At 37.1% G+C, this 25,661-nt stretch overlaps 2 protein-coding genes across 3 annotated transcripts in view; one reads left to right on the top strand and one right to left on the bottom strand.

Annotated features, from left to right (window-relative positions):
• The window catches only part of LOC114253387 (dietary and metabolic glutamate transporter), a 47,124-nt gene extending 41,135 nt beyond the window's left edge, over positions 1-5,989 (top strand). For both annotated transcript variants that reach the window (XM_089734206.1, XM_028188252.2), the window contains exons 2-8: positions 231-415; positions 970-1,209; positions 1,292-1,501; positions 1,647-1,811; positions 2,275-2,491; positions 3,238-3,476; positions 4,425-5,989. In XM_089734206.1, the coding sequence (XP_089590332.1) occupies positions 231-415; positions 970-1,209; positions 1,292-1,501; positions 1,647-1,811; positions 2,275-2,491; positions 3,238-3,476; positions 4,425-4,613 (1,445 nt within the window). In that variant the 3' untranslated portion in view covers positions 4,614-5,989. The remainder of the gene's footprint in view (positions 1-230; positions 416-969; positions 1,210-1,291; positions 1,502-1,646; positions 1,812-2,274; positions 2,492-3,237; positions 3,477-4,424) is intronic.
• Positions 5,990-7,553: 1,564 nt separating this feature from the next.
• Rint1 (RAD50 interactor 1) lies at positions 7,554-25,121 on the bottom strand. Its single transcript, XM_028188172.2, has 14 exons — positions 24,941-25,121; positions 24,473-24,714; positions 23,781-23,936; positions 23,466-23,641; positions 23,070-23,284; positions 22,077-22,323; positions 21,341-21,518; positions 18,714-18,909; positions 17,280-17,433; positions 16,317-16,420; positions 15,333-15,517; positions 12,678-12,852; positions 10,833-10,960; positions 7,554-9,531 (listed from the first exon to the last, which is right to left on the bottom strand). Exons 1-14 carry the CDS (start codon positions 25,070-25,072, stop codon positions 9,321-9,323), a joined length of 2,499 nt encoding a protein of 832 aa, XP_028043973.2. The 5' UTR covers positions 25,073-25,121; the 3' UTR covers positions 7,554-9,320.
• Between the last annotated feature and the right edge of the window lie 540 nt (positions 25,122-25,661).

Genomic DNA, 25,661 nt, shown 5'->3' with positions numbered 1-25,661 from the left:
AATCTTCAAGATGAATCTCTTAAGGTTTTTATTGCATAAAAAAAGTCAATGCCCTTGACGTCATAGTCAAACTCTTAAATATCCTCCTGTACCTGATTTAATGAAATACGCCGTAGCCTTAAGAAAAAGCTGTGGAGAGAAGTTAATTCCAAAGAAGACTTATATATTTTTTCAAGCTTCTTTTTTCTTTAATGACCGAATCAGTTATCTTATCGGTTATTCTATTCCAGTATTCTTCATACCACAAAGATGGGTGATGGCAATAATGGGTTTCCTGGCGGTAGCCAACGCGTACACGATGCGAGTGTGTCTGAACATCGCCATAACGCAAATGGTGAGGAGGCACGCAGAGTCCAGAGAATACGAAGAAGGGTCCTGCCCGGGTGAAGCTCATGACATGGCTTCTGAAGCCGCGGTAAGTTACCTTACAATTAGCACTTCGTTTAAGTAAGCCGAATTTTAATTTTCTTCTAGAGGGGTGGACAAACTCACGGTCCATTTTTTTTCCTACCTAAGCTGATGGCCTTGAGAGGCTATTTCAGCGTAACCTTAACCTTAATCGCTTACCGGCAGCCACGATGAGAGGGTTCTCGTGTCGTGCCGCTTTGTCGAAGTGGGATACGAGAATCCATGTTGAAAAGTGGTTATCGGTACCCACAAAAAACAAAATCCTAGTCTCAATTGTATTGTAGAACGGTTATCAGAAATAGAGAGGAATGTAGTAACAGTCCATGCAGGCTTAAAATATTCCGTACCACATATAAAATACAGTGCATTTTAAAGATGTTAAATAATTTATTAATTAAAGAAATCGAACAAAAAATTTAATTTAATTAAAATTACGGGATTTTTTAAATAATGTTTTCGTTTCTAGAGTTATTGGTATTTTTGCAAACGCGAAACGCCGAACAGTTTGATGACGCTGACGCAGCCAAGTATACCAAATTTATTTATGTTAAAATATTTTAGGAAGTTACGGGCTTCGACTGGGATGAGGAGACACAAGGCATAATTCTAAGCTCGTTTTATTACGGGTACATAGTTACTCATCTGCCTGGAGGCATGCTAGCAGAAAGATTCGGCGGAAAATACTCTCTAGGATTTGGTGTGCTTAGTACTGCTGTGTTCACTTTGTTCACTCCCTGGGCAGTCAGTGCCGGTGGTGCTACTGGACTAATTATCTTAAGAGTACTGGAAGGTCTTGGAGAAGTAAGTTTTAATGGAATAGAAAAACAAACTTCGATTATATAATCATCACGAAACACAACTTTTATGGATATTTATTTTCTAGGGCACGACTTTCCCAGCCTTAAACGCGATGTTAGCCAGATGGGCTCCCGTATCTGAACGAGGTCGTATGGGCTCTCTCGTGTTTGGTGGTTCGCAAATTGGAAACATTGCCGGCACATATCTTTCTGGGTTGGTGATCAAGGAAACCGGAGAGTGGGAATGTGTGTTTTACCTTTTCGGGGCCATTGGAATCTTGTGGTTTATTTTATGGGTGAGTCGCACTGAAATAATTGTTTTATAGAGACATCTTTGTTTTTCGAAATTGTAATGGTACCTGACCGATAGTTAATAGAGATATCTATGCCTCCTTGAAGATTAGTTGGTAAATCATTTTATAAAGCATCTTTTCTTTTCAGGCATTGTTATGTTACAACGATCCAGAATCGCATCCGTTTATCTCGGACAAAGAAAAAAAATATTTAGAAGAGGCTCTCGGTAGGCATCATTCCAGTCAACCATCAGCCATTCCCTGGAAACCGATCTTTATGTCCGTACCGCTGTGGGCGTTAGTTTGTGCGCAGGTATTTTACGATTTTTACTTTTTTTGTGATCAAAATATTTTTCGATATGGCAATCTTACTATTCTTCTTATCTTACTGTGATCACACCAGGTAGGCTCAGAATAAAATGGATCCTTGCTATAGTTTAATTTGGCTAAGAATGGCCACAGGAAATTGCACGCAAGGGTGGCTGTTTTTCAAAAAGCTACAGCTATTACTACTACTACCGAATTAAATGTTTGGCTTCAAATAAAAATTTAGGTAAACCGCTCAGTAAATCTGTTGAGTTGAGTACTCACAAAATAAAACATTCCTAGCATGATACTAGGGTATTAAAATAAATACGTTTATCTGATGATTTCAGAGTTATTGACTAAATCATTAAGGATGGCTCATTTAGATACCAAAATTATTTGAACAACAGTATTATCTCTTGACTCATTTCTCATCGCTCATCTATGGACTCATTCGTTTTTATTCACAGATTGGACACGATTATGGATATTTTACAATGGTAACAGACCTACCTAAATACATGACAGGTGTTTTGAAATTCGACATCCATCGCACGGGTACATTAGCAGCCTTGCCTTACGCTGTAATGTGGATAAGTTCTATCGTATTCGGTTGGATCTGTGACAAAATGGTGAAAAGGAACTGGTTGACTGTTACTAACGCTAGAAAGACGTTCACCACTATCGGTGAGGATTTTATAGAGATACACTCAAATAACACCTAGCTTAACAAATACCTATAGTTAGTAGCACGGACGGAAGTTCCAAGACAAATTGAATGTTGCCCACTCGATTGACTTAATTGGTCCATTTAACTAACTTGGATTAATTATTAAATTCTATTCGAGCAGGATCGTGATGTTCCTGACATACTGGGCAGATTGAGTAATTTCTAAGCTATTGCATAGCTTTTATCGTAGTCTTCGAGCGCGGCAACCGAATCAAGAAATTCCGTAACGAAAATAAAACCTAACACCCCACCTCCGCCTACCATGTAGCTCGCGTACAACACATTCACACGTTGCACTTGTATAGTGTTTGTGAATAAGCACGCGGCGTGACGTCACAGTGCATGCGCATCATGAAAAGTCTGTTCATCTCGCTCTCGCGCGGTCTATCTTATGAAGGGGACAGTTAATGTTTTGCTTTTGTTGATGTTTATAAATATAGCGTGGTCTTATTTTATTATTGTTTTAATATTAAATTATTATTGTCTAATTATATTTGCATAAGTTGATAAAAAATGCTATGCAATAGCTTTACCGCGGCAGTCCCCGAGTGTCACACGTGTTTTTTTAATTTGTAATTCTTTAACGTCGAGTGGTTGTTGTCGCTGATGGACTTCAATAATGCCAAGGGCACGATCCACTGCCTATCGCTGCTGTTGTTATCGTAATTAGTGAACAACAAATAAAATTTTTATTTTTTTGCAGCTTCCGTTGGTCCTGGGATATGCATGATTTTCGCTTCATATTCAGGCTGCAATACAGAAGCGGTAGTGATTCTGTTCACTGCCTCTATGGGCCTGATGGGCGCCTTCTATCCAGGAATGAAAGTAAATGCTCTAGACCTGAGCTGCAACTACGCGGGCACTATAATGGCGATCGTAAACGGTATTGGGGCCATAACAGGCATCATCGCGCCGTATTTAGTGGGCCTTCTGACACCTGATGTAAGTGACATGTTTTGTGTTGATTGATGGCCTGTGATTCGCAACTTGGCTTGTAGTTTTGTAGGTTACTCGGTTATGTTGTCACTTGTCGGTCATGTAGGTAATAATAATGTTATGTTAACACCTGTATGTTAACTTTTAGTTCACTGAGATCAAAACTCTAGAAATCAGGTTAGGTTGATTTTGTACCAAATATCGTACCAGAGATTTACTTCTCATTCTTAGTGATTATGTGGAGCCGTGAAAATAAAACTACGTACATTCTTAAATATTCAATAATGGCTTTGAAGTTTTTATATGTCATTTTTATTTTATTACGATCGAGCTGCCGGTCTCGCTACTATTATGATTTTAAGTGGTTATTGTATGAATGCAGCCATTGACACTAAAACATTACGTTTAAATTTTGATGAATATTCAAACGAGCGTACGATGGGTTTGCTACAGGAACAGGCAGGGCGGTGGTACCTACCCGCGCGGACTCACAAGAGGTTCTACCACCAGTAATTACACAAATATAATTTTGTGGGTTTGATTTTTATTACAAGATGTTATTCCTTCCCCGTGGAAGTCAATCGTGAACCTTTGTTGAGTACGTATTTCATTAGAAACATTGGTACCCGCCTGGGATTCGAGCATCGGTGCATCGCTCAACACGAATTCACCGGACGTCTTATCTTTTAGGCTACGACTTCACAATATTCCGTACGACAGTTTATTGCTGTTTATTTTTTTTATCACATTATGTAATTCATTCATCATGTGATTGTCACTTGTCAATACGTGATAACTAATTCTAAGGAAGAATTTACGTGCTCGCTTAATTTGAATCAGACAGTCAGATCTCTCGACACGAATGTACCGATGGTCATATTCTTTAAGCCACGGACGTTTAAAATAAGTAGGTTGTTGCATTAATTATAAGAAAAAACATACTTTCTTTTTCAGAGTACCTTAGTGCAATGGCGATTGGTGTTTTGGATAGCTCTCGCCGTATTCATTGTAACAAACCTAGTATTCGTTGCCTGGGCGTCAGGCGATGAGCAGTGGTGGAACAATACTGCTCAAGATCCAAAGAAGCAGCAAGAAGTCGAAGCAAATACTAATCAAACGGTCACTGCCGAAGTAAAGTTATAATTAGGAAGCTATTTGTTTATACGAATAGAGGCTGTTGTTGTTGGTTCCATGTGGAATCCATTTCTAATTTCGAGCGCAGGACAAAATGGCGCACGCATTGTTTAGAATGATTTACGTAAACGCTTTAGGCAAAAATCAGACGTGCGTTTTTTTTAATATTTTTATGTGTAGACCACTAAGCCACAGATTACCTAGTTTAATTTAGGACTGTTATTACTAATGAACTCGCTTCTTAAACTTTATGTAGGCAGACCTACATTAGAGTTAAAGTTGCGTTTTTTTGTAAATAGTTTTTGGTCTTTTATTATTTATAAATATAAATTTAGTAGGTACATAAACGTTATTAGAAATATTATTGTGAATTGGTGATCATATTCTAGATGACCAGCCAGTGTTATGTGATAGTAAGAATATTTAATTATTAAATTAAGTAATTCATAATATTTTAATCATACTCCGTTATAATAGTTAGTTATTAACAACTTTTCATATTTAATTCAAGGCCACGAAATATGTTCTTTTTCGTTTTGGATACAGGAAATATCCACAAATCCGGGAATCAAAGCCGGATGCCATAGTCAGGTCGATAAGGTCACACTAGTAGACCAACGATTTAATCAAAATTTTATTTATATACATTTATTTAGAGACAATTATGTAATCCACTTGAAAATCGATTTCAATGAAGTAAAATAGGAGAATAAGAGATATCATTTAAAAAAATATCTGAAATCTATGAAAAAGAAATATTTTTATAAAATAAATATCGTTCAAGTTTTTTTTTTTATTCAATCGAAAATAAAAACGGCTGTGAACAATGATTAACTGTTAAGTATTATTCTCGTATATTTCAAGGTGCACTTGTGCCATTTGAACATGTCTCTTTGAGGAATTATTTGTTGAAAGTACGTAGTAGTATACATTATCAATTTTTAAAGCATATTAAACTGTACGCAAGTGTTATTTTTATAATGCTATTATTAACGCAGCATTGTTAAAAGACATAAACAGTTTTTAAATTGTTTGATGTTTTATATGCGTTTTAAGTACGCGTGTCTTATCAAGGAATTTATTTTGGTTTTTTTTTTTTTTTATTGCCTTTGTAGGCAGACGAGCATACGGCCCACCTGATGGTGAGTGGTTACCGTCGCCCATGGACTTCAGCAATGCCAAGGGCAGAGCCAAGCCGCTGCCTACCGCTTAATACTCTCCACAAGCCTCGTTTGGTTATTTCATTTAAGGAAGTACATTCACTTTGTGTAACAATCAATCTATTAAATAACGTATTCATACGATTCATGTTTAGTTTAGTGACGCTGTTACAAATTAAAATATATTTTTTTTATTGTTGTGCACATTGGAACGGTACGCGACAATTTTTATTTTTTTTATTTTATCAGGTATATTCGCGAGACATGTAAAAGATATAATATAAAATAATTTAAAAATAGAATAATGATCTTAACACAAAGGAAGCATTTCATTTTTGAGAATAATTAATACGTTTCATCTACGTATGCACGTACTTTCATTTTCCGTCAACAAAAAAAAAATCTAAAGCAATAGGTAGCTGCTGTTTGCTAGTTCCACACCGCTATTAGTCGCAGGAGCTTTAAAATAAGTATCACAATATAAATAATCACAATAAATAAATAAATATATTTTGTGTGACTAAGTTTGCGCAAGTAAACTGAATCAGACTAAACTGAAACATTGGTAGTTTTCCAATTACAGAGCATAATGCGACTCGGTGACGCACAATGCCGAATTATGCTGAAGCTTAATTGGAACGTGAATTAGTTTTCAAATGCATCAGCAGAGTGCGCTAAGTTAGCACAGTTTTAAATAACATTGATTATTTCTAAGAAACTACGACGAAACGAAAGCCTTGCAATTTTTTTCAACATTAAATAACATTACTAACGATAATATAAACAAAATTCGATCAATGCCAACTTAAAGAAAAAACACTTGTCAATTTTCTGTCACTGAGTCGGTATCGATTGCGAGAATCACGCGAGAGCAGTACTTTTGAGCGTGCTCGATTGTGCGAAGCGTTGCTGTAGTTGGAAAATTCAACGTTGAGCATTATGCCGCACAATGCGCTCTTGTGCTGTAATTGGAAAACTACCATTAGGTACTATCTAAATAAGCATGGCAACATTATTTTACAAAGTGATATTAGCAACCGTTACATCGCTTGCTGTATTTAATGAAAAACTCAAGAACCATCAGAATGATGATTCCTTTCGTATGTGTGTGTTACAATAGTTTTGTGAGTCGAGAACTAATTGTGAGTTCATTTGTTCGTTATTATCTATGGTACGTTTTTAACTTGACCTGTGTGCTTAGTGCGCGTTTTTCAACGTTCACGATGGCGTAAAAGTTAGCTCATATTTGTATGGAATGGGATCGTTTGCTTACGTTTGCCGTTAGGGGCGCTGTTCCAACTGCATACAAAATTCGGTTAACTTTTACGCTATCGAGATAGTTAAAAAACTCGCACTAAGCACACTGAAAAAAAAAACTACGCCATATAGGTATGTAGCTTTTTATTATTTTATTTCCCTACCTAATCTCGGTAGTCTAAGAGCCTATTTCAACCACTCACGGGTCGATACGTGTGCTCGCGGGCTCAACCTGAGAGAATTTGCTAACACCGGCACTAGCAAGATCAGTGCGTCACTGAATCTACCATAGGATAGGAATAAAAATTCTTAAAAATCTGAAAATAATCATCCCAACGTTAAAAATATTAAACTTTTTTGTTTTTCTGTATTAAACTTAAGAATCAATATTATTTGAATTTAAGTTTTGTTGACGAATCACAGTTTAAAGTTAATGTATTGTAGTTACTATGTTGGTTACATTTTGTATGTAATTTCATTTAAATTTTTGTACAAAATAAATATGTTGTTAAATATAATAAAAAGACATCTCTTGTTTATATCCTTATTTATTTCGAACAATAATAACCATTTTACGAAGTTCATGCTTTAAATGCGATTATTTTAATATAAATAAAACCCAGATCACATTTCTCTTAAAATCACAGAATATAAACAAAGTATAATTAATTTCACTGTATACTTAAAAATATGCCAATAATAATTAAAAAAAACAATAACAGCAGCAATATTAACAGATTATCATGCACTTAGCTTAAACATTTTATCAAATATTACGTATCTTACGCTTCGAATCGAAAATCTACTACGGCTATTCCTTATCAGCTACAATTATTAATTTTTAAATCCAGAAAAAAGACGAAGAAATGCCCAAACCCACTCTGAAAATTCAATATCATTCACAAGGATACAAATTCCAAGTAAGAATCGAACTCTGACCCCGTGAACCAGTAGTCGCAGTCCACTCGCCACTCGACCAACGATCCAATTCGACATACCCCACGGTTTTACCCGCTTTATATCTGGAATTCAGGACGAGTGAAACATGCTGCAAGTTCCAGACAACATATTAGTCATATAAAATAACTGCATAGCAAACATTGCTAGCGTTGCCCGGGCCATGTCTTTTGCCACGCCAAAAATAGTACATTGTGCATCAAGGGAGAAAAGTAGGACATTTCCTCCCACGCGGGATGAGATGTCCTACTTTTTTCCCGCGGTGCACATACTATTTTTTCTCCTACTAGGCCGAAAGTTCGTGGAGTACTGAGCCGGAACAATTTAACTGTTTTAATTTAATTTTTAAATAAACTACTACTAATTAAATAAGAACTGTCTGATCAACTCATCTTTACAGCCGGTGCTTATGGATTTATAAGACGTTATCACGTCAAAAATATAAATTAGCTTTGTGCGACAAACGTTTGAGGAGTAGGAAGTGTTTTTATTGATTCAACAATTATTCTAACAAATTCAATGCTTCATTTTATAATAAATGAGTGCACTCCAATAACCGGAACCGACACCGAAACATTAACAGCATGCATTTATTGTTATGATTATTACAATTATCTTTTAAGCAGGAATCTTGTTTGCTCGAATCTTCAATTCGACATAAATATTATCTGAATAAAACTAAAAAAAGACGACATAAATTTCAAATGAAGAAAAATCGAGCTGAATAGATATACTTTGTTGGTTTTAGTAAAGAAGTCGCCGTGGCCTAAAGCATAAGACGCTCAGTGCATTCGTATCAAGCGAAGTGACTGAGCCGGCGTTCGAATGCCGCAGGCAGGTACTAAACTTTCTATTGAAATACGTACTAATCAAATATTGACGAATGAATTCCACGATAAAGGAATAAATTCGTGTAATAAAAATCAAACCCGCGAAAAATATATTTCCGTAATTACTGGCGGTAGGACGTCATGTGCGTCCGCACGGGTAGGTACTACCACCCTGCCTATTTCTGCCGTGAAGCAGTAATGCGTTTTAGATCGAAGGGTGGGGCAGCCGCTGTACTGTAAAATCGATACTTACAACTAATTTCTTAACGTGGGTGGCATTTATGTAGTTAATGTCTATGGACTCTGGCAATCAATGATGAGTCGTTAGCTGTTCCACTAATCTAAGAAAAAAATACATAAATAAAATTCATTTTTAATTGATTCAATATTTTTAAAACACAACGTTTAATTTGATATTTATATCAGTTCAGTTAAGAAATAATAGAATCCAGAAAACCAAATTGGTACGGCGATTGCTATTGGTTGCTTTACCCGCATCCTTCCTCGAGCTCTCAGAATAGTTCCAGCACAGAAGCCGCACTGTTAGTGTCGCACAGGTCCGTTCTTTGGTTCAGTATCTGTAGTGCTTCCATCCCAGTTATCGAGGTAATGCCCTGGTTGCCCAGAAAGTCTCTTGCCAGCTCCGGCTTCCTCTCCAGCATGTCGCGGAGACGTCGAGCGTCCTCGTAGTCCTGATTCAGGAGTTTACAGGACTCGAGCAACCTACGACAAATTCAAAGCAGCTTTGTCTCCTTATTTGCTTTAGATTGGAAGGGCTCTCGGATCATGTGGTATTTAGTGATAACAGTCAAAATAAATTAAAACGAAGCATTTACGAGTTGCACAGAAGACATAATACAGTAGGCGCGCGAGTTCATGTCCATCCTGAGGGATGCGGTAGGGCTGTGACATAGTTAATTATGGTAATGTCGATAATAAGTACCGATTTAGTCAACAGCTATCAATTTGGTTTAATGTAACTTAAGGTAATTTAGCAAATTATGAAATAAAATAATTGTGACAAGTAATTACTTATTTATTTCTAATAGAGAAAATATTTTTTAAATTCCAATTCAATCACTATCAAATGAAAAGACAACCGACAGATCAGAGTCGGAATCAGTATGTATCTTTTTTCAGTAGGTTTTTCGTTTCTACCTGAACTTGTTGGAGCGGAGTAGTTATGGTTAAATTACACAATAGCGTTTGCGTAAATTTTCGATATCGATAAGCGCGCGTCATAACCGTCAAGGACAACGCTCGACGTCAGACAAATGCGGGGAGGTGGGGCGAGCTGTCCCCCGCGCGTCGCCTCTGGCCCCGATGGACATGAACTCGCGCGCATACTGTAGATACTAGTGGACTTACAGACGGTGTTTTGCATTGAAAATAGAACTAAACTTAAAGCCTGTTTTTTTTATTGCTTACATGTTTGGACGAGCTCACAGCCCATCTGGTGTTAAGTGGTTACCGGAGCCCATAGACATCTACAACATAAATGCGCCACCCACCTTGAGACATAAGTTCTAAGGTCGCAGTATAGTTACAGCGGCTGCCCCACCCTTCAACCCGAAACGCATTACTGCTTCACGGCAGAAATAGGCAGGGTGGTGGTAACTACCCGTGCGGTCTCATAAGAGGTCCTGCCACCAGTAATGACGCAAATTATAATTTTGCAGCATTACTGGCAGAGTCCAATTGTAACCAAAAACTAGACAGCGACCCACACAAATGCAGACAAAAATTTCATTAAAATCGCTCCAGCCATTTAGGAAGAATTCGCTGACAAACCTACGTATAGAAGCATTATATATGTATATATATAGCCTTCAACATTTCTTCGATCCAGCTTGTGAAGAGCCTACCCATGTGAAAAATAATACAATTACTCAGATCTGATATCTCAAGGCTGGCAACGGCATTTACGTTGTTGATGTCTATGGGCCTCCTGTAGTCACTTAATACGAGGTGAGCCGTGAGCTCGTCTACCCATCGTGATAATAATAAAAAAAATTAAAACTTACTTGGGCAATTGATTCATTTGCGAGGCCACTTTGCTCGGCGGAGCGAACGTAGGGACTAGATTTCGTTTCACATCAAACGTGAATTGCATAGTGCCGCCGGTGTTGAACCAATTCTCTAGTACCACCGTCTATAAAGAGTATTATTATATTATTATTATTTTTGATATGAGGTTTTTTCTTTAATTTACTTAATAATCTTATAAAGTTTATTTAAGTCTGTGACACTTGACGCTTTATCTAACGCACCTGAATGTCTGTAAAGCCCATTCACGGATCGAGCCGTGAGCTCGTCCATCCATCTTAAGTTTTTATTGAAGTTATACTTCTTTAGGCGCGTTATGAAAAATTTATGAGAGTGAAATTTTACGATGCGCGCGCACCGTGACACAAAATTAACAGAATGAAGTTGCCCACTGAATCGCTCATTACAATATGACCGACGTAACTTGGCGAGTCTGAATATAGCCGCAGGTCAACTTTCCGAACCGTACCGAGAATTACCGAATTTATACGATGTCAAGAAAAGGGATGTCCAATATGCGTGTTTGAGGATGTTGTTTAATCGATTTTTTTTCAAATTGATTATTATTTAAATATAAAAAAGAAATAAATTTAATAAAAATAAAGTATAACTTCTTACTCGCGTGCATAAGTACACGCACCCATTTTTTTTTTAAATCAATTAGAATTCCGCCCCAGAAATATCAGTAAAACCCAAGAAATTATGTTTAACATTCGATTCAAATGGGTAAGTTTGATTAAACCCATTGCGGTCATATTCATTCACTCGTACTTATCGAAATTGATTTGCGTTTAACAATTTGAACGTTACAGTTTGAACACAGTGTACGTTCATTATGTCCGGAGTACCCACATTCTATTATTATTTTATTGTACACTTTTGAAGTTATACTTCTTTAGGCGCGTCATGAAAAATTGATGAGAGTGAAATTTTACGATGCGCGCGCACCGTGACACAAAATTAACAGAAATGAAGTTACCCACTAAATCGGTCATTACAATACGACCGACGTAACTTGGCGAGTTTGAATATAGCCGCAGGTGAACTTTCGCGCATGTACACTCGTAAAAAAAAGTGTTATTAGCATTCATTATATAGTAATATAAATGACAAAATTATTATTTAATATAATTCACTTAATATTATTAAATTATTAACGTTAAATATTTATTATTAATTATTTAATATAAAAAAAAAGAAATAAATTTCATAAAAATAAAGTATAACTTCTTACGCGCGTACATAAGTAAACGCACCCTTTTTTATATATAACTAGCTGTACCCGTCTGCTTCGCTGGGCATTTAAAATTAATATTATTATTTCTCACCCCCACAAAGATTCGCATCATTAACACAACTGGTGTAGGGAGTCCAACACTCATATAAATATTAGCCTATCCATTAAGTACATGTATTTTCTAAATAGATACCATGTTCCAAGTCAATCGGATGCATGGTTCAGTAGTTATAACGGAACATCCGTAAAAACCACTGTAGATTTATATACATATTAGTATAGATTAGTTCGCTTTATAAAATAAAGATTAAGAACAATAGTAGATAGATAACTGATAACCTTTAACTGGTGGATACTTTACCCACTACCCGGCCTATTTCTGCCGTGAAGCGGTAATGCGTTTCGGTTTGAAGGGTGGGGCAGCCGTTGTAACTATACTTGTGACCTTAGAACTTATATCTCAAGGTGGGTGGCGCATTTACGTTGTAGATGTCTATGGGCTCCAGTAACCACTTAACACCAGGTGGGCTTTGAGCTCGTCCACCCATCTAACTAATAAATAAAAAAAAACATAAAAAATATTAACCTCAAACAAACATCGGTCGACGTTAGTGGCTAATTGCGCTCGGAGTCTCACGGCGAGGCAAGGAGCCAGCCGCGCGCTCACGGACGACAGCCGCGCGCTCAGTCCGGACAGAGGCGCGCACAGAGCCGGCGACACCGTCAGCGCCAGCTCCTCGACTACGGGCAGATTGTGCCACCTGTCCGACAAACCAAGCAGAATTAAACATTTGTTATTCTTATATGTTTAAACGAGCAATCTATACTAATACATGTCGTGGATAACGACTTTAGTAATATTAAGACATTGTTTTGAGTATTATTTTAAATGATAAAATGTTGTTTTGATAAATATCACAAAAATATAGGGTAGAGGCCGTAACGCCAGAATATAAAATGGTGGTACGTGGACACGGACAGAGATCGACATCAACCCCACGAAAAGCACAGCGGTGCTCTTCAAAAGGGGTCGCCCTCCGAACACCACGCTGAGCATCCCCCTCCCGACTAGGCGCGTCAACATCTCCGCCCCCGCCATTCGCCCAATCACGATGTTCGACCAGCCCATACCGTGGGCCCCGAAGGTCAAATATTTAGGCGTCACCCTCGCCAGTAGGATGACATTCCGCCCCCACATCAAGACGGTACGCGACCGTGCCGCCTTCATTCTAGGACGTCTCTACCCGATGATATGTAGGCGAAGTAAAATGTCCCTTAGAAATAAGTCCATGACGACCTGGACTTAGAGTCCATCAGTAAGTATCTACAGTCGGCGTCGATGCGCCACTTCGATAAAGCGGCACGACACGAGAACCCTCTCATCGTGGCCGCCGGTAACTACATTCCCGATCCTGCGGACAGAATGGAAAGCAGTCGACGTCGCCCAAAACACGTCATCTCGGATCCTCCTGATCCACTAACGGTGCTTTTAGGTACTTCAAGCACCAGTCACCGTTCTCGTCGAACCCGTCGCTTGCGACGAAGGGCTCGACGAGTAAATTAACTCTCAGACACAGCCCACTGAGTTTGTCGCCGGATCTTCTCAGTGGGTCGCGTTTCCGATCCGGTGGTAGATTCTGCGAAGCACGGCTCTTGCTAGGGTTCGTGTTAGCAACGTCATCAGGTTTGAGCCCCGTGAGCTCACCTACAAAAGTTAGGGTTACGCTGAAATAGCCTCTCAAGGCTCTCAGCTTAGGAAAAAATAAATAAAAAAAAAACGGACAGTGTCGTCTCATTCAATCACAGGCAGTCAGTCAGTCAGCCTGTCAGTCGGTCAGTTGAAACGAAACTGTCGTTTTACCCTGTCATTGCGAAAACTATTTGGTGAGAGTTAGAATAATTATTATTCAAAAGGTTTAATTAACTTTTATTGCAATAAACTAAGCTCAACCGAAAACGAGTGATGACGGAATCTGCCGCTCAGCCATCCCTGATGCCGTCATATATCAATCTACAGTGGTTTTTGGATGGATGTTCCGTTATAACTACTGAGCCATGCATCCGATTGACCTGAAACTTGGTATCCATGTAGAAAATACATGTACTTAATGGATAGGCTTATATTTATATGAGGCTGGACTCTTTATACCAGTTAGGGGGGGCGTTAATGATCAGAATCTTTGTGGGGGTGAGAAATAATAATGTTAATTCTAAATAGCCAACAAAGCGGACGGGTACAGCTACTTCTTGTATATAAATATGTATATATAAAATTTGAATCTCGGAAACGGCTCCCACGATTTTCATAAAATTTAGTGTACAGCAGGGGATTTCGGGGGCGATTAATCGATCTAGCTACGATTTATTTTCAGAAAATATTGTTTTATTCGTGTTTTAAATAATCAGCTTTATCGATAATCAACTTAAACATAAACTTTTTTTTTTATTGAAAGAAAATAACAAATAACATAATATAATTCATATTTAAATGTAATTCGTATTTAAATATAATTTCTAAAAAAGACAATTTATCAAAAAAAAAATTCCGAGCAAAGCTCGGGTATCCTCTAGTATTTATGAAACGCGTTATTTTTATCAATTTTACTTTTTATTTAGATCGATGATACAACCTACGATTTTGAAGTGAAACTTCCTTACGCGCGTGTTGGTAATTTTTTTTACGGATGAAACGCAATAATAATATTAGTGACACGAAAATGTGGGACGTTTTTGTCCAAGAAGAGGGAGAGAGCGATCGAGACCGATTGAGAGAGAGTGAGATAGAGCGAATGTCGCATCCCGCACAGTGCCATGGAGCGAGGGGAGGGACAGAGCGAGAGAGAGAAAGGGATATCGAAAAAAAAAATACACGCTATTGGTTGATGTATTCGTTTAGTAGTTAGAACTTTAGATGGCAATTCTATCGCATAAAGTCTTGTACAATAGTAAACGCAGATATTTTTTTATTTATTTACATTATCACTAGTATGTATACAGTGTGTAAACATTGAGTTAAGTTTATAAATGTTTCACTTCTGACAAGTGTACTTTGTACAGATACTCTTTTTTTTTTTAGGATCCATTTAAATGTTTAATTTAAATCCATTTCGTATCATTGTATAAAGATATTGATCAACCTACCGATGAAACAAACATACACGATGCGACCGTGAAATATTTCAACTTTTAAAATCTAAAACTAAAATCTCAAAATTTATTGACATGACAAAGACACACTCACTTTTGTTTCTTGTAGTCCCTTATACTGGCTTTGAATTCTAATGTTATGTGTTCAGAAATCGCGTCTAAGGCCGCATTAAGTAATCGAGATAGTAAAGCTGGTGCTTCGGCGAATACTCCTGCTTCTTCCATATCCTCGTCACCTGACAGAGGTTCGGTGACGGCGAGGTTTGCTATCGGAGCAGTCTATGGAAAGACACACGTTGTTAATTTGTAAAAAATTTGGACATTTATAAGGAACCTTCCTTGATATTGTTTATTGCTTTCCAGACAGATGAGCATACCATCCGATGGTGAGTGGTTACCGTCGATCATGGATGTCAGCAATGCCGTGGGGTGCAGCTAATCTGCTGCCTATGCTGTGATAACTAATTATTATTATTTTAAACTAGCCGACTCGGCAGACTTCGTAGTGCCTCAATCGACAAATAAAAGACCTTAACTTTTGTATAAAATAAACTTAAATCATACACACCAAGCAAAAAAAAAAAAATTAATTCCGAGCATTTTGATATTTATCTACCTTTTAAACCTTCTCTGGACTTCCACAAATAATTCAAGACCAAGATTATCCAAATCGGTCCAGCCGTTCTCGAGTTTTAGCGAGACTAACGAACAGCAATTCACTTTTATATATATAGAAGAAGAAGAGGTAAGTTAGATAGATTACGCACTAAAACAGCCGTAGCTCTAATGTTAATCATTACTAAATATCGAATCAAATTAGTATTTCGGTTTTGATTTAATTATTTTATATGGCGTAGATGGGTTAACAATATTAACGTCTAATCAGTGTGAGGTCGATACCAGAGCTTATAGGCTCTGCAATGTGAATGCCTTCACCCACCTAGAGACGTGAGGTCGAAGTCTCAATAGAATAACTCGGCGGTTGTCCCATCCTTCACACTAAATACGAAGAGGATCGAATTTATTTCTATACCTCGTCTTCCAACTAATAAGTGGATAATAACGTCAGTGTACTCACGATGTCGTACAGTTGCTCGTGTATCATCGAATCCCTCCGGATCATTTCATTCAGCGCGAGCTTCTTCGCTCGCAATTCGACTTCTTTTAAGGACATCGTTTCGTCTGTTTAATAAATATCATAAAAAAAAACGTTTATTCGTTCGTTACAATGATAGAGCCAGCCGAACTGTCTTGTGACAAAATAACGTCAGATTTTAATTGCTTATAACTAAAAGAGTAATAAGGAATTAAATTTGTTTAAGGGCGCAAAGAATGGACCTTGCATGTACGTGTTTGTGTAGTTCTTGTTTTGTTGGTTTTGCCAATTTGGATGTCAATGTGACGAGCTCAAAGTGCAACCACGAACTAAAGCGAGACAGCGAAAACTGTCCAGGGATAAGTAATATTAACAAATAACAGTAATCAGTGAAACTTTTATAAAATAATTAAGTTGATATGTTTTGTAAATCTTAGCAGTTCAAACGAAATGTCGGTTAAAATTCAGGGCCGATCGAAAGGGGGCGGTTTATTATATTTATTTAATTTTAGTATTAATTAAACTTATAAAATTATTAAATTTATAAAATGCCGATAAAACAAAATTTTGCCCATAAAAACAAGGTAGTTTTTCTTATTAAAAGCATAAATCACTTCACACACACACACATCCAATTTACATAAATTTTCCTGAAAATACCACCAAAAGTAGTTTAAGTGTGCAATTTAAACTACTTTATGTGCGCTATTTAATAAAGAAATACGTCTTCTGTAGTTTTTTTTGTCGAAAACCGCAAAAAAGCGGTTTTATTAGGTGATAAACCTTTTTATTTTAATCTTTGTTAAATAAATTTGATATAGGTCTCCTTTCTCAAGAAATTCATCAATTACTTCCAAATTTACAAAACTTTCAGTCTTTATCAAAAATAGCTTTAGCAAAAAAGTCAATTGAAATGAATTTTGTTTGGGTGAATATATCGGGTACCTGCTCTAGAAGCTTTCTTAGTGTGTCCTTCGCTGCTGTCGTCATCGTCATCATCATCATCAGAGCTTGAAGATGAAATCGAGCTATCTTCATGATGCTGCTGCTGTGTGAAGTGCTGGAACTGCCGCCTGTAGTAGTGTAACTGGAGGTAATGCTGTTGAATACAAACGAACACTGCTTACTTAGCAAAATAGCTTACAGACTTAATTATTTAAGAGTAGCGTACCTGCCTATACCATTAAAATAATTTACTGTTATTTGTTGGACTGGAAGTTATTTTTTTATTTTATTTATTTATTTATTATTAACATAAAAGTAGAAACACAATCATAATTTGCATCTTTGCTTGAACTAGGTGATAAAACCTGTATCTCAAGTTGTAGTTGTAATTGTTTCGCACTTACATTTAAGGAGAAGTTAGTGTGCAATATTTCAGTGAACCATACTCAATAAAACTTTCAGAAATACCAAATGATTCGAATTTTTAATCTATTGATTGTTATTGCACGGCCGTCTGGTGTAGTGGTAGGTGACATGGTCACTACACAAGGGGGTCGCGGGTTCGAATCCCACCAAGGGAAGATATTTGTATGATAAATATAAATGTCTTTTCCAGGGTTATGGATGTATATTAAATATATGTATGTGTATAATAAAAATCTTACATTTATATCCGTTATCTGGTACCTGTAACACAAGTTCTTTACGAACTTATCACGGGACCAGTAAACGCGGCGTGATTGTTAGTAAATATTTATTTATTTATTTATTATTGACATGTCAACACATTTTGATATATGAAACGCTTGATGGCAATAGAGAATATGTTGGTACCAAACCATATGAGTTCTACCGGTATAGTACAATAAGGATTGGATACACATTGTGCTGATTCCGCTTAATCGGATAAGGGCAAGAGAAAATCACTTAAGGTATTAATTAAGGTAAGCGTTAAGTTATCAAGGAGTTTTTTTGTTGTTGATGAAAACAAATACTTTTATTAAATTTCGAAACTATTGACTACATCGAAATTTAACAAGATGCATATTTAAATATTTGAATATAATTATTATAATGAGAAATAAGATAATATATGATAAGGGGGTTTTGAGTAGAACCGTATATAAATACATATAATATATAACTTTATATGTAAATGAAAGCAAATAAGATGTCATGTGTATAAGTTATAAAATTGTAAATTTGTAAATTGTTAATATTGTTACTGCGTGCCATCTCTACAACGCTTTTATAGCCGGTACCTTATCCTAGAATTATCGTGAATATTCCACACATTTCTAGTAGTAGTTCCCACTATCTGACAATAGATGGCGTTGTACTTCTCGAGCGTTCTAGGTTCTTCGATATTCGTTCGGCGATAGATGGCGTTATTCTTACCGGCGTAACAATATAATGTAATGTAATAAAAATCACCAATGAGTTGGCCCACTGCAGCAGCACGATCCGCGAGTGATGGGCCGTATTGGTGACCGCTATGAGGGGATGCGACGTGGGTCCCGGCGACAGGAACGTTTCAGGCACCAGCGAGTCCATGGCCGCACTGAGCAGCTGCGTTAAGCGGATGCGCCACTCCTCCAGCAGCTCTAGCTGAAGTTCTAGAAACTGTAATCTGAAATAATAATAAAAACGTTATAAGGTTCCCCCGACTAATTTAAATTTGTTTAATTTTTTTTTAATTGCTTAGATGGGTGGACGACCTTACAGCCCACCTGGTGTTAAGTGGTTACCGCAGCTCATAGATATCTACTACATAAGTGCCGCCACCCAACTTGAGATATGAGTTCTAAGGTCTCAGTATAGTTACAACGGCTGCCCCACCCTTCAAATCGAAACGCATTACTGCTTCACGGCAGAAATAGGCAGGGTGTCGGTACCTACCCGTGCGAACTCACAAGCAGTCCTACCACCAGTAATTACGCAAATAATAATTTTGCGGGTTTGATTTTTATTACACGATATTATTCCTTCACCATGGAAGTCAATAGTTAAGTACATTTTTCATTAGAAAAATTGGTACCCGCCTGCGGGATTTGAATACCATTGCATCGCTAAATAAGATTGCACCGGACATCTTATCCTTTAGGCCACGACGACTTCAAATTATACCTAGTCAGGTCATAAATTCTGTCACATGTTTAATGTAAAATAATTGAAACAAGTTTATTCATTATGTAACCATTCATATACCAAAATGAACTTAACAAAACATAGATTCTTATGACACTAAAGTTTATTCAAAATGACCTCCGTGATTTTGAATACAGGCCTTCAATCTGCGCGGCCAGTCGTCTATCGCAGCACGAACGAGGTCCATGTCAATATCGGCGGCTGCCTTAATCAAGAATGTCTTGAGTGACTCCAAATTGAGATGAGGCTTTGAGCACGCCTTTTCCTCCAAGTGTTGCCATATCTTGTAATCTAACGGATTCAAATCTGGACTGGAGGAGGGCCAATCTTCGTGCCGGATGAAGTCGATTTCACGCGCCGCCAGCCAGTCTTGTGTGCTCTTCGCTCTATGAGCTGGCGCCGAATCTTGTTGGAATACCCAGTGCCTGTTATTGAACATGGTATGAGAAACAAGTTCCACAAGGTTCGTCAGGACTGTATTTTGATACACATCTGCATTCGTTTTTACACCTTTCTCACAAAAATGTACCTCTGTTAAGCCCCAATAAGAAACTCCCAACCATACCATGAGCGAGAATGGAAAATGACCTCGTTGGACACGCGGAATACGGTTGCTCGCTTCTTCACTACTGTGTGCGTACACCTTATCATTTTGTTTGTTGTAGCTCTCTTCTACGGTAAAAATTTTTTCATCCGAAAAAAGAATTTCCCGATTATTTTTTTCCCGCGTACCGCTTCAACAAAGCGCGGCATCTCTTCAGTCTCAGGTCCATTAGACGAGCATTAAACGATGTCCTGTTTTTCTTCGATATGCCCGAAGCCCTAAGTCTTCATTTAACACCCTTTTCACCGTGGTTCTGCTTAACCCCATCTGAACGGCCAACAGTTTCTGCTTACGTTTGGGATTTCTTTGAATTCGCGCCTTCACAGCTTTTATCACTGCTGGAGTCCTAACAGACCGAGGGCGACCACTTTTTGACCTGTCATCTACACTAGAGTCTTCATTGTATCATTTAATGGTACGATAAACGAATCTTTTGGTTATATTCAAATTTTTCAGTATGTTAAAAATTTGAATTGGCGCGTAACCGCAACGATGCAACGCAATAACTGCAACACGGTCTTATTTAAGCGTCCACTCCATATTTAAAAATGAGTAAAATTCTAAAAGTATACATTTTTATTTTCATTAACAATTCGAAATTCGAATTCAATAAACTTTTTTGTGGCCAGCATTCTAAAAGAAAAGTTTTTACTGTGTGACAATACTTATGACCTGACTAGTTAGTTAACAGGCTGCCAACCATGTGAACTTTTTTTTTTTTATTGCTGAGATGTGTGGACGAGCTCACAGCCCACCTGGTGTTAAGTGGTTACTGGAGCCCATAGACATCTATAACGTAAATGCACCACACACCTTGAGATATAGTTCTAAGGTCTCAGTATAGTCACAACGGCTGCCCCACCCTTCAAACCGAAACGCATTACTGCTTCACGGCAGAAATAGGCAGGGCGGTGGTACCTACCCGTGCGGACTCACAAGAGGTCCTACCACCAGTAATTACGCAAATTATAATTTTGCGGGTTTGATTTTTATTACACGGTGTTATTCCTTCACCGTGGAAGTCAATCGTGAACATTTGTTGAGTACGTATTTCATTAGAAAAATTGGTACCCGCCAGCGAGATTCGAACACCAGTGCATCGCTCGATACGAATGCACCGGACGTCTTATCCTTTAGGCCACGACGACTTAAAGTAGTTGCAAGCACTTGTAAGTAACTCATCGGATGTTCGACTTAGGGCATTTAACATGAAACTAGTATTGGATATCAATCAAATATACTTCCATCGATGGCGTCATGATAATTTACGACGGATGTTGAATACTTCTCTGTATTGTACAGCACTGACCTGTGTCCAGGCTGTGGCAACACAGCGTATCTGTCCTCGATAGTCTTTAGTAGTGTGACGAACCAGTCGGCAGCCCGCGGCACCCACAAGATGGCGCCCGTAGCCACGCCCGTCCCCGTCACCACGGGCTCGGTCCACTGGTCGCTGCCCAATATCTCATCCATTTTACTTAGTGCATCTGTAATCATCATATCGTTGTTAACATGTATCAAATATCACTGGGTCAAATAATAGATCACAATATAAATGAATGAAGTCGTCGTGGCCGTCCGGTGCATTCGTATCTAGCGATGCACCGGTGTTCGGATCCCGCCGGCAGGTACCAATTTTTCTAATAAAATGCGTACTTACATACTACATCGCGTAGTAAAGATCAAACCCGAATAATTATAATTTGCGTAATTACTGGTGGTAGGTCGTTTTGTAAGTCTACACGGGTAGGTACCACCACCCTGCCTATTTCTGCCGTGAAGCAGTAATGCGTTTCGGTTTAAAAGGTGGGGCAGCCGTTGTAACTATACTTGAGACCTTAGAACTTATATCTCAAGGTAGGTAGCGGCATTTACGTTGTATATGTCTATGGGTAGTCGCTTAACACTATGTGGGCCGTGAGCTCGTCTACCAGCCTAAGCAAAAAAGTTACTCTTACTTCGCTTAAAACTGCTGCCTTTTACGATAAACCAATCAAAATACCAATTACGTCCGTTTTCTTAGCAATAAAAACCTAATCACTCACATTTCTTCTCAACTGCCAACCACCTTACAAAAGTCTCCGCCTTAGTCAGCACCGAGAGTATACTATTTATTTCTTTTCCGGTCAGTGTACTCAGTTCTCTATTAAATCCTAGTATTTCGTCGACGGCATGTGCGAATGCGGCATCTGCATCGACTACCTCTCTTTTGGTGCCTTGTGTATGATACAAAGCTATAATTGTGTGAAGTCTTTCGGCAGCTAGCGATATAAGACCGGCATTGAATTGATCCTAAAATAATATTGTCGATTACAAACAAAGAAGATAATATATTAAAGCAGCAAATTCCATAACTTTAAATTTAAATAAATTTTTAATTCATATAATCATTTTTACTTCGACAATTTCACTTAAACAGTTTTGTTATATTTGAGTCGTCTATTATCAAAGGCGGCAATCTGTACATTTGGACAAAAAAATTTTATTGATATGTCAATACAGATTTATTTGAATATAATCGTCTCCTTCAAAGAATACGGTTCAAAACCTGCATTAAATAAAGGTTAATAGTTAACCTGTTATTTATCTAAGATGTCGTTCCGAAGAGTTTTGTGACTGCCAATGGAATACAAAGTCAATAATTCGTTTTTCTGATTTACCAATCATTGTCCAAAAGTCAGATTGCCGCCTTTGATAATAGACGACTCATTTTTAACAGCTTATAAGGCTAAATTTAATGCTATTTCTAACAATAGCTTTCTTGGTGACAAATCTGACAAGAAAAAACAACAAAACGTAGACAAAGCAATATAATTAAATTTATAAAAATACTCTATGGTTAACTTAAGCTGAATAGAATTTCGAAAAGTATTGTATTTTTGGCAAAATAATGCCAAAGGAGCAAATAAAAAATTTAAGAAGTGTCAAAGTACTTGATATTTCTATGTTAATTTTTTTATTCCCAAGCGAACTTTGTTTATGGCTACAGATGTATATAAGGAGCTATAAATCTTGGTAGGATAGAAAAATAAACACACCACTGCATTAACATTGTCCAGTTCAAGTTTATCAGCAACTGGTTGTACATTATTTTGAACAAAGTTCTGATGGTCCTTTATCCAGGTTAATGTTTGAGTGAGAAACCACTCTGGTCGATCAATGCGAGCTGTCTGTCTGGACCCCATGAAATGAAATGCAAATCTCTTCTTTAACGGCCTTAAGAGAACACGAACAGGCAAACATGGGTTTAGTTCTGTGAAGAAATGGTAAATTAAATTTAATGCTTGTAGAACTTTCATTTGGATGTGACATATAACAAATTTGGTGAATTCAAATTATTGAAAAAAAGATATAAAGAGTAAGCTTTTATGAATACAAAAGTCACAAAATTTAATTAATTAATTTTATGAGACATTTCACATAACAAAACAAACCTTGACCAAAATCTTGGGCAACAGCAGCATTTATGTTCAAGTCTTCAGGTTCTTCAATCAAAAACAAATATCTAATGAGATTTGTGAACTTAATCATAACTTCTTTGGGAGGTGGGGAATGTTCAGCTCCACTTACAAAAGGCCATTTCAGTAATTTCATTACCTCATCAAAGTGTCTGCGGAAATTGAAATACTTAATAGTATTTAGTATGACAATGTGATAACCATACATTCCATAAATATATTGCCTAAATTGAAGTGAAATAATTAAACAGCATGTTTTTTTGGGACTTTAAGTATTATTAAGTATCTTACTGTGTCAGTTTATCTTTTAGCACATTATGCCAATAGTGAGTGTATTCCTTTACATAGTTTCCTCTGTGACCCTTCTGGTATAATTGGCACATATGCTTCAGTTCACCATACAGTAACACAAGTTGTTCATCATCACTACTCTGTTTCATTTGTCGACTGAAACAACACTAATAATTAATACAAATTCTAATTTCAACAACCCTAAGTTAAGGTTTTCACCTGTATTATAATGACCCTGTATTATGTATTATTAACTTAAAATGGCATTAAAGACTGAAAAGGTTATCTAAGATTTTATTGTAGGCATAGACTTAGAAATTAGAACTTTAAGGCGTTCTAAATGATGACTTCAGTCTTCTTATGTTTTGTACTATATGTTTCATAGAGAGTACTTAGTAAAGAATTATTTGAGATGATCCTGTCATCTCATTTTTACCATCGCACCATCCACCACCAGGGCTGAGTTGACTCATGCTACATTTCCAGAGGTATTTTTCTACTTATCTAGATTTGGTGTGAGTTTCCCTCCACAATGATTCCTGAGTACTATGTCATCTCTACCTTTGAATGAGGTTTATGGATTAGCAGACAGGCATGGTTGTGTTCCTGACATCACTGACGTCTATAAGGGATGATAAATATTTACCATTAGACTATATGCCTACAATACAAATACATAAAATGTTACAAACCTTAAATCATTTACTTTCTCAAAAGATCTCAAATATTCAATTATTTCATATAACTTATTTATAGCATGAAACTTTCTTTCCATTTCAGCTCGTAATGGTTCTGTCTGCTCCAAGAATACTGCAACTCTTTTTCTCAACTCATTACTTATTACTTTCAAGTTTTGTATTTGCATTGAATTAACTTCAGCATTTTTAATTGCAACTGATAATTTTGTAGGCACCTCATTGTTGGCCACCGTTAGCTGAAATTAAATTTTTTTTAGGAAGACTAATTTGAATTTTTAAGTCAGATAAATCAACGAAGTCAAACATATGGGTGTAAAAGACGAGACCTAGAACTTTAAGTGCGAGTAAACATAAAGTTCTTAACAGCTCGATTTATTTATTTATTATGCATTTATTTAAAAACTTTTGGGATCGTATATTGTTTATTTCTTAAATTAAATATTGTTTATTTAAATAACTTACACAGCTTAAAAGTTTATCTCTTTTATCAGCTAACTCACTTTCCAGAGCAAATGTACTACCCAATTCGTTAATATCACTTCCGATCTTAAAATTAAGTTCTTGAATAATAGCATTTTTCTCATCATCATTCATGATTAAATTTTTAACAAAAAATTGGATTTTGTATGTACATTAGGGATGTAAACCGGTTCGAAGAAAACCGGAGAAAAACCGGTTTTTATATATACCGATAAACACCGGTTTTTATTTAAGAATACCGGTTTTTAATTATGCGTTACATTCACAGTTCACGCCAGTGCTATCAGATCAAATATACAAGCTACCTAAAAACACCGTGTTTCAGACTCAAATTAACGTGAATTACATTTAAAAACTACAGTGCAATAACCACAATATGGTTGGTAGACTTTTAGCGTAGGAAATGAGGAACCTGACCCAAATATCCACATATCTGCACCCAACACTCAGAAATGGCTTTCGCTAACCAGAGCACATGTTGTCTGCAAAGGAGATGGTGCGTCGTGAACTGGGGAACCTTCTTAAAGAATTTTCAATTGGCGCTTAATCATCGGAACAGCCAGAAGAAACCACAAAGAATTTGAAAAAGCCTGGTGTTCTGGATTTTTTGCATTTGTGAAAACGGGATATTCCGAACGCCACAGCGGCCCCAGTGAATATAGTGCGAATGTATATTGAGACTGAAGCCGCCACAGGAAACCAC

Source organism: Bombyx mandarina, chromosome 17 (genome assembly GCF_030267445.1).
Source record: "Bombyx mandarina strain Sakado chromosome 17, ASM3026744v2".
NCBI classification, from domain to species: domain Eukaryota; kingdom Metazoa; phylum Arthropoda; class Insecta; order Lepidoptera; family Bombycidae; genus Bombyx; species Bombyx mandarina.
This window is presented reverse-complemented; position numbering and strand designations above follow the sequence as displayed.

What these genes read in the sequence shown, in the direction of transcription:
- Rint1 (XM_028188172.2), bottom strand. Translation starts at nt 25,072, where the DNA reads ATGAATGATGATGAGAAAAATGCTATTATTCAAGAACTTAATTTTAAG. An exon ending in TTGCCACAGCCTGGACACAG is followed by an intron (nt 18,910 to 21,340) that starts GTCAGTGCTGTA and finishes TTATTATTTCAG; the next exon opens with ATTACAGTTTCTAGAACTTC. An exon ending in AGGGACTACAAGAAACAAAA is followed by an intron (nt 12,853 to 15,332) that starts GTGAGTGTGTCT and finishes TTTGTCGGACAG; the next exon opens with GTGGCACAATCTGCCCGTAG.